Below are 7,292 nucleotides of genomic sequence, written 5' to 3'. Positions count from 1 at the left end.
TATATTTTGACAAGCATGGATACATACATGAGTGCACGGCTACGTTTGCAATCACAAGTCAAATGAAAACTCTGGCATATGAACCTATGACCTCCCACAGAACCCTATTTAGAGACTGGTCAGCTTAGATTACACAACCCTGTTTCTATAAGAGACATAAAAAGGCCCCCAAATCCAAGGCAGTAAGGGATGGAGGTACAAGAATATCCACCCTCAGCCAAGGAATTGCCCCATATAATGAAAAGGGTCTGAAAAGCTTGTAAAAGAACCTGAAGGTTAAAAAAAAAGTGTTATGCGTATTGGGTATTAAACATTTTGCAAACTCATAAATCGGCAGCACTCTAGTGAGGCCTCGTCTTCTGGGCTTCTAGCTCAAGAGGGAGATGCACCCCAGATGTCCAATAGGCAGAGAAATGGAGCTGGCTGGCCTGGGTCGCAGAGAGGGGCTAGAAGGCTGGGGTCCTCTATCTCCAGCAGGAGCTGCAGATAGAAAAGAAGGCATCAGAGCCAGGTCACATCCTTTTCCCCTCCAGGCTCTCCCCTCTCTCTTGTTCCACCCGACCTAGGCTTTGTCACCTGGACTACAGACTACAGCACAGAACTCTTCCTCACTGATTTGCTCATCTCGGGTCTTGCCTCCTCCAATCCCTCCATCAAAACCACCACATTTCTTTTTGTCGAGCCCAGGACCTTCGAATATACTCCTCCCTAGCTCACACGTTGCCTGGCTCCTCACCCCCCACAGTTTCTGGTCTAGCCCCTAAGCCCGGCACTCGGGACCTCTGTGATTGGCAGCCTCTCCAGCCTCATCCCCTTCTGTTCCAGCAGTTCTGCCTTCACCCAGGTCGCTGCCTCACTCACACACCATACCCCACCCAACGTTGTGGTCTGGGAATGCCCAGCCTTCCCTCTCAGCCTTCCCAGGCATCTGTCTCTCCTCAGACTTCCTCTGGTCCTTCCTCTCCAGGCTCATCGTTGAAATGCAGCCACAAAACACCAGGGAAGTACGAAGGCATCCAGGCTCCACATGGAGACTGGCATCAAAGACCAGATCTCCCTCCAGCCTAGGCTCTTGTCACCTATATATATCCTATGTATATCCTGCCCACCACAGCAGACTGCAGGGGCGTGGGTGGAAAGCTCTGGGATAGGAGTGAGGAGACCCGGGTGTTCCACTTGACAGGCTGCATGCCCCAGGGCAAGTCCCTGCCACTAGCAGGGCCTCAGTTTCCTTGTTTCTTGATGCCAGGGCCCTGGGCATTTGCTGTTGAGCACTGAGCTCGATACACTGATGATTCACTGAGCAACCATCGACTGCCATCTCTGGCATCAGACCGAGGAGCTTGGGTGCCCGGGCCCAAGGAGGTTCAACCCACCAACCCGGCCTCCCCGTTAGGCCCTGCTTCCCCCAACGCCCTCCCATTTCCCAGCCATCCCCACCGCCCCGTGTTGTCCTTTCAAGGACCAGGCTACCTGCCGCCACGCAGGGCTGGAGCAGGGAGATGGAGCCCGAAGGTGCCTGGGGAGATTCTCTCAGAATCAGCAGAGCCTCGGCCGCTTCCAGCTTCCGCTGCCACTCTGAGGCAGAAACCGAGTCCTGGTCAGAAGCTTCAGGAGCCTGCAGCGGAAAGGGTGTGAGGAAATGGGACCTGAAAACCCATGCCTCCCCACCTCACGGGGTCGGTGGCCCTTCAGTCCCTGGTTCCGCTGAAGGCCCCACCCAGCCAGCCCCGGGGTGGCTGGGTGGGGCCTTGGGCTCTTCCCATTCACTAAGCTTGGCCCCTGCCAGGGTTCTGGACCCCGCTATTTTCCCAGGATCTGTGGCTGCAGTAGGACAGGACCAAGGATGGCACAGAGCTGGAGAGCTGAGCATCTAGAAACAAGGAAAAGAGAGGCCCGGGGATTAAACCCTCTGGCAGACCCGTACTACCCGTCGAGAAACAGGGCCAGGACCTTGCAATATGTGGATGTGGGAGTCTGAATGCCTCCTGGCCATTAGCCATTGTGGCTTGCACAAGTCCTTCCCCCTGTTTGGTCTGTTTTCCTTTCCTTTATTTTCTTTTTGTTTTTTTAAATAATAATATTTTTCATTACATTATATTATATATATTATATTATATTAGTATATTATATTATATCAGTATATTATATTATATTAGTCACCATCCCTAGTTTTTGATGTAAAGTTCCATAATTCATTACTTGCGTATAACACCCAGCGCACCATGCAATACGTGCCCTCCTTAATACCCATCACCAGCCTATCTGTTTTCCTTTCTATGTCCTTCTTCAATATCTCTGCTGAGACACTAGTTCCTGCCAGCATTTCCAAAACTCCCAGGGCAACAGGGACGGTTATGGGACATCACAGGTGTCTGCGTTCTAATCCGTAAAGCACCTGGAGAAATGGGATCACTGTCCCTGTCCAGGGACTGGTTCTCACCTCCGTATTCCCCAGTCCCCATGGAACTTGAAAGACCAGCTTGCTCATCTAATGGCCTGGAAGCTTTCTGTAATGACCTCTGGACTCTCCCCTTGGGCCCTGTGGCCCTCACCATCGTGCCCCCCCCCCTTTCAACGGGACCTTCTACCCCATCAATTTGTTTCTTGTGGAATGACAGCCTCCATTAGCTGAAGTCCTGGTATGCGGCACGCCTTGGCCTAGTCCTCTTGTCAGTGCTATAGGTGTGGGATATTGTCCCTATCAGTACACGGCTAGTACACTGGCAGTGGAGGCTTGGAAATGTAGTGTCACGTGTCCAAAGTCTCACAAATAGGCAATGGCAAGGCTGGGAGAGTCCTGCCCTTGCCCCCTAGTCTGAGATGCTGCCTTCTCTACTCCTCCTCCTCCTGCCCCCCTTCCTCCTCCCCCTGCCACTTCTTGCCCTGCTCCTCTCCTCCCCCTCCTTCTCCTCCTCATCGGCCACCTCCTCCACTCTCCCACGGCATCAAGCACAATGGTTGGGCACCCAATAACACAGTATACAACTAGCTCCATGTGCCTTCCCACTTGACTCACGTGCTGGGCAGGGCAGGAGTCCTGCGGGTCTTCCTGGAAAGAGAAATTGTTAGTCGCATCTTCAAGGCTGCTGGAGTCCAGGACAGAGACAAAGATTTTGGGGCCTGTCCAGTCAGCAGAGCTCCTTGAGCGCTTGCCTGTGGGAGCAGAGAGCACAGGGTGGAGTCAGGCACCAGGCCGGCCATGGGGAGGAGATGTGTATGGGTTTGTTCTGGGATGAGGATAGGAGCCCAGAACCTCAGAGCCCAAGGTCACTATGGCAAGCTGCAGTAGGGTTACGGAGGGAACCCATGTCTTCAGGACACAGAGAAGAGTCTGGGCAGTGGGTGAGATGGGAACCTCCCCCCCACAGGCCCCAGACTCTCCTTACCTCCCTGGGGGTTGCACAGGGGTGGGTGGGCCTCAAGCTGGGACATGATGTTCTCCTTCCCGGGTGTGGAAAGCTGGGGACACTCTAGGTGAGCCTTTCTCCCTGACCCCACCCCACGCTTCCTCACCCCCAGTCTGAGGTCTCATCTCACCATGGACCATTTTGACCCCCCAGATCTCTCCTTCTCACCAACGCTTGGTAGATAATATTGATGAAGTTTTATAGGTGGGGCAGCTAAAGGCCCGAGGAGTAATTTGCCAAGGCCACATCAAAATTGGGTAGTAGGACTGGTGATAGAGCTGCTCAGTGCTCCCTACCTCCAAACCCAGACGCCCTCCCTGGCCAGAAACACTTACTGAGGGCTCCTGCTTGAACGGTCAACTTCTTCACAGGGCTGTGAGCTTTGGGAGGGGAGGCCTCACTCTTTTTCAGTCCTTGAGCCAGGCGCTTCTTTAGGGGTGCCCCCTGCTTCCTCTTCAAGGCACTCTCAGCAGGCAAGACACTGTGGTGTTCCCTAAAGTGGGGGATTGCAGGTCTACAGTCAGTCACATTTAGGGGATGCGAACCCCCCCCCCTTTTCCAGACACCATACTCACGAGAAGAAGGCACACTTGTGACACTCGCAGGCCTGGAAGAGGCAGGAGTGCTCCTGGTCCTTGATTTGGTCGGCGAAGCCGTGGTTGTAGCAGCGGGCACAGCGACTTACAGCTCTTTTGGGGCCAAGTTCAATCCCCCACGGGGCTCCGGTCTCAAGCCCAGTGGGGGAGTCGGAGGGGCAGCAGGGCACAGCAGGCATTTCATTGGGATCCATGGTTCTAGGGCCAGGAGTGGAGGTCAGGATGGCCACATGATCCCCTACCCTCAACGTACTTCCTCCGCCCTTTGAAAACCCCACCTGAGGTGCCTGGATTCTTCTTCACCCAGCTCACCGCTGAAATCAGATCGCATCCACCCTTCTCACTCACTAGCCTCCTTCCCAGGAAGTCCCACTCACACATAGCCTCATTCCAAGAAACTCTTGGCGTGATTCCTGTAACCTTTCAATCCAACCATTATTCTCCCTGCTTACCTTCGCTCTACACAGACCCCATCTTCAGGCATACACATGCACTCCTGTGCCCCCTTCAACAATTACTGCTCTCCCCTTCTCGTGTATCATCCTGTACTCTGCCATACCTTACTATTTTTCCTGCCATCCACTTCCACAATTATCTTCCTAACCTCCTGCATTCATTCACTCGCTCCCTACTCATGATTCTAGCCCCCCTCCCACTCAGTTCTACCGTTAGTATGTCCTACATTCAACTCTCCTCTCACACCCCATTCTGACTTTCTTCCCACTGTAATCTTAATTAGTCTCTCAGTCCCCCCACCATTTTAAGCTGACACCCCCTTTGTACCCCATGAAATTTTACTCTGCTGCTGGATCCCAAGCCTCTCTTTCAATACTTATTTTCATTCATCCCTTCGATTATTCATCGACGGGATCCTTCTGAAGCCCCGTATCGAATGCCAGATCCTGAGCTAGTCAACAGCCAACTCCTCACTGCACTAAGTGTTTTCTTCCACCAACAGAACACCCTCTGCTCTCATGCAAACCCATGTATTCCCTGCACAGCCTCCCAACAATCTTCCACGCTCCTCTTCACACTTCAACGGTTAGGCTTGGGTACGCCTTCCCGGTCCCTCACACCTGGGGTGCACCACCTCATCTCAGGCAGCCCATTCATTCGCTGCCACTACCACATCAGAATCAAAGGCAGGGGCATGAGCCCTGCCTCAGGTTCCAGAGGCCAGGGGTCAGGGGGCTGAGGCAAGGGTTTCCCCCCCACAGGCGTTCGGTTGTTGTTGCTTGGGGTGGGGGGGGGGAGAGGGGACGGGGTGGAGTGGGACATCAGGAGGTACTCCACTGAGGTGAAGGAGAGGAGAAGGAGTTGGTCACCCAGAGCAGGAGGGAGGGAGGAAAGAAGATGTGTGGAGAACGAGGGTCCTATTCCTGATGCCGGCTTGTGGTTACCTCAGCCTCCCGCAAGTCGAAATCCAACAGCAGGGACAGAAGGTGGGAGGGAACACCCACCTCTCTCTCCCTTTCCCGCCCTTGCCACAAAGGCCAATGAGTTCCCAGCGCTGCCTTCCACCTCCCACGGCTGTGGCTGGCGACCAATGAGCTTCGAGTTCCATCGAAGTTCGCCCACCAAAGTCCCGCCCCTCTCGCCTTCCTCCCACTTCTCCTTGCGCTGGCTTTACTAAGCCAGTCAGTAACTCTGAAGCGAAGTGAAGCAAAGTGAAGCGAAGCGAAGCTTCGTGCTCCCTAAACCTTGTTTCCCAGACTTTTCTCTCTTTGGATGTGAAATATTATATGTGCACGCATATTTAACTCAAGTCCTTGGTATCCTATAACTTACTTTTATGAAATTCAGCATGTGGTTTTAAGATTCATCCATATTCCTATGTCAGGAATTGTCAATGGGGGGGGGGGGTTGGCAGTTCTCTACCCCCAGGGAACATTTGGCAGTGCCTGGAGTCGTTTTGGTCCATCTTTGCATGTCTCTGTGTCTGAGCTCCCTCTTCTGTTCCGCAGATAAATTTGTCTATTCCTGTGCCAATACTACACCATCTTCATTTTTACCTCTTGATAAGACCTCTTGATCTATGGTAGGGCAAGTCTCCACATCTTATTCATAATCTTCAAGCACATCTTCCTTATTCTTCACCTTTTGCCCTTCCAGTATAAGTGTCAGAATCAGCATGTCATGTTCCTTGAAAATTCATTTGCAACCGATTTGGGTTGCATTTTCATTGAATCTGTGGATAAGTTAGGGGAGAGTTGACTATCTTTAGGACACCCAGCCCTCCTAGTCATCAACATGGCATGTCTCTCCATTTATGTCGGGCTTCCTTAATGTTTTAACCTTTAGTTTAGTATTTCGTTTTATCTTTTGTACATTCAGATCTTGCATGTCTTTTCTTGCATTTACCCCAAAATACTCTGGAATCAACGATGTTGCTTTTGTGCTTGATGTCCATTTAAAATGACATTTTCTTATTGTATCTAATTTATAGAAATCCGTTTGACTTTTTAAAAACTATATTGACCTTAAAGTCAGCCACCCTGCTAAACTGTGTGATATCTAATCATCTGTCTTTCGACGTTCTGTGGTTTTTCATGAATCTGCACAAGAATCTGCACAAGAATCAATTTACAGTCTTCTTAAACCCGTACTGGCTGGCTAGGGCATCCACTACAAGGTCGAACAGACATGACCAAATTTGATCTCTTCGCATTGTCCCTAATATGAAGTAGAATGCTGCCAACATTTCCATAATAAAATGTGTTTGCTGTTTCTCACTGTTTTCTTCCTCTCTTCCTTCCTCCATCCCTCCCTCACTCTCTCCTTCTCTCCCTCCTTCCCTCTCTCCTTCCCCACATTCCTTCTTTCCTTCTTTCCTTCCTTTTCTTGTTTCTTCTTCCTTTCTTTTCTTCTTTCTTCCTTTCTCTCTCTTTTCTTTTTCTTTCTTTCTTTCTTTCTTTCTTTCTTTCTTTCTTTCTTTCTTCTTCTTTCTTTCGTTCTCTTTATAAGATTAAGGAGTTTCCCCTTATATTTCCAGTTTAATAAGTTTGTTGTAAAAATCATGACTAGATATTGAATTTTACTTTTTTGTCTCTATTGAAATGATCAAGAGTCTATTTGTTTAGTCTGTTAATACAGTGTTATTTGTAGATGCTTTTTTCAAAGTCTTTAATGAAGCTTATAATCACAAAAGGACAAAAATCTTAAGTGTGTATCTCAACGAGTTTTCAAAAATTAAACATACCCATTCATTCAGCACCTAGAGCAAGCAACAGAATATGTTGGCAACACACAAACCTCTCTCATGCCTCTCTCTCTCTCTCTCTCTCTA

General features: G+C 50.4%; 1 protein-coding gene across 1 annotated transcript; it reads right to left on the bottom strand.

Moving 5' to 3' along the window:
• On the bottom strand, nt 1–4,200 carry LOC113249247 (doublesex- and mab-3-related transcription factor C1-like). Its single transcript, XM_044380893.2, has 5 exons — nt 3,986–4,200; nt 3,746–3,903; nt 3,020–3,156; nt 1,474–1,618; nt 1–480 (listed from the first exon to the last, which is right to left on the bottom strand). Exons 1-5 carry the CDS (start codon nt 4,198–4,200, stop codon nt 368–370), a joined length of 768 nt encoding a protein of 255 aa, XP_044236828.1. The 3' UTR covers nt 1–367.
• Nucleotides 4,201–7,292: the final 3,092 nt, after the last annotated feature.

The sequence above is a fragment of the Ursus arctos genome, chromosome X (genome assembly GCF_023065955.2).
Source record: "Ursus arctos isolate Adak ecotype North America chromosome X, UrsArc2.0, whole genome shotgun sequence".
NCBI classification, from domain to species: Eukaryota; Metazoa; Chordata; class Mammalia; order Carnivora; family Ursidae; genus Ursus; species Ursus arctos.
The sequence above is the reverse complement of the archived record's forward strand: the minus strand, read 5'-3'. Positions and strand labels throughout refer to the sequence as shown.